Source organism: Pygoscelis adeliae, unplaced genomic scaffold (assembly GCF_000699105.1).
Source record: "Pygoscelis adeliae isolate BGI_AS28 unplaced genomic scaffold, ASM69910v1 Scaffold632, whole genome shotgun sequence".
Taxonomy (NCBI): Eukaryota; Metazoa; Chordata; class Aves; order Sphenisciformes; family Spheniscidae; genus Pygoscelis; species Pygoscelis adeliae.
This window is the reverse complement of record NW_008824227.1, coordinates 388,276-390,159: the sequence shown is the minus strand read 5'-3', so window position 1 is coordinate 390,159 and position 1,884 is coordinate 388,276. Positions and strand designations below refer to the sequence as shown.

Here is a 1,884-nt window from a genome sequence, read left to right as displayed (position 1 = left end):
AGACTCCCCACCCAGTTACTGCATGTTCTTTGCCTACAGCCAATACGAGGTTGCAAAAGGCAAGTGCTTTACTTCACTAGAAGATGTTTACCCAATGCATTTACCTCAAGGTTGTGATGAGCTTATAGAGCGTACAGAAACTAAGAGCTGATGATTTTGACTACGAGTTTAAGCCTGATCAATAGGCAAGTACATGTAGAGCCCAGATTCTAGGTCCTAGGTTCATGGAAACATCTCCGTGCAGCTCTGGTGCATGCACCCACAGCCCCTTGGTGCTCAGCATTTCATCAGTTAATTCCCTGCTCAATAATCTGTGTATTTTGAAGTTCCTTTCCAAAACCTGTAATTTCCTTATATATAATATGAGAAGTTTAATTACCTAATACAGGAATCAAGAATCTTCTGGGGGCAGTTGCTAAAAACTAGGCATTGCAGCGCCTAGTTTGAAGATTTCTAGCTCTTTCTCACTCTGTTTTTGGAAGAGGAAGGGCTACGAAATCAGATGTTTTAAAAGGAATTTAGATAACTAATATCATGCTTGCTAGAATATAGATTAGAACTCTCTGGTGCCTGGTGTCTTGGCCTATATTTCAGCAGTTAAACAACATCCACTCAGAAAGAAAATGGAAGCAGAGTGTTTAATTTACAGTTTTTGTTCACAAAGTTTGAAATTGTGGAGGAATTAGTGTAATCTAACGAGATCTGTGTACTAAAAATACATGCAGAAAATCAGCAGATCTAAAAGGGGATGGATTTTTCCTAGTCCTGCCTCTCTTTGCTTTCTTACAAATCCCTTGTGACTCTGGAGTTTAGGAAAAGCAAAATCTAGTTTTTAGTTATTTCAAATGCTTGACACTTTTAGCATTTAGCAGATTGACAGACTTCATTAAACATGAACAGCGCATAAATGGGGAAGTGTGTTAAATACTACATATAAAAGAAGACAAACTTTGCGTTGGGCTTCTGGTAATGTGCTGTTCAAGCACGTTCTTAGTTGAAACGTACAGGCTGTGCAGGTTGGAGTGCCTCATTTTATATCACATACTTACCATTTACTGAGCAAATGATGTCTATTCCCTTTAGGTGTATTTGTACTCAGTGACAACATGTTGATGCCTAGTGAGTTACTGTTTACTTCCCTTCGTTCTACAACAAAACGTAAAGGAAAAACATACCTGTAAGATTTTGGAATAACTGATGACAATGACTAATCCTGGTATTAGAAAAAAAACAACGGCAAAGGTCACATCCCAAACTATTTCTCCTGCAACACTGGGCCAAACCAAGGTGCAAATCTGAACCTCCTGTTTACAAAGAATAAAGAAGAAAATCAATGTCGTACAGTTATTTTTACTACGCAGTTGCCCTTATCTCCCTCTATGCCTACGGAGAAAACAGCTGCAGGCTAAATCAAGTCTGTGAAAGCTTTCTACTCAAGCAGAGCAGTCAATTAATGTATTACTTCATGGTTTTAAAAGCCCATACAATTACCAATAGATGTGTTGTCCACAATCTAAATATTGCCATAAATTTCGTATCAAATGCTAATGGCAACTTTAAAATTTAAACTTATAGAACTTAATCATGTATTTGAGTGTCACGTTGGGTGTACTTTTGTACGCATTTCAAAATACTAGGCAGAAAAATCTGTGCACGGCCATTTCGTACAGAGGCTACCGCGTGTGCCGGGCAGCTCCCCCACGATGCTGACCCCTCGGAAAGGGGGAAGTGTGCTGAAAAGGGGACTTCCGAGCCGCGCTGGGGAACGCGAAAAAAATTGCAGGCGATGCGCATTTCGCATTTAATGGGAGGGCCCGCCGGGCGAGCGGGACGGGAGGGGACGGCGGCGTTGCCGACGGCGACAGCGGGCGCCGGCCTGCCGGG

General features: G+C 41.5%; 1 protein-coding gene across 1 annotated transcript in view; it reads right to left on the bottom strand.

Annotated features, from left to right (window-relative positions):
• The window catches only part of FFAR4 (free fatty acid receptor 4), a 6,145-nt gene that overhangs the window by 3,450 nt on the left and 811 nt on the right, over positions 1-1,884 (bottom strand). Inside the window, exons 2-3 of the mRNA XM_009334814.1 lie at positions 1,712-1,758; positions 1,176-1,304 (exon numbers count right to left, since the gene is read on the bottom strand). Coding sequence (XP_009333089.1) covers positions 1,176-1,304; positions 1,712-1,758 — 176 coding nt within the window. The remainder of the gene's footprint in view (positions 1-1,175; positions 1,305-1,711; positions 1,759-1,884) is intronic.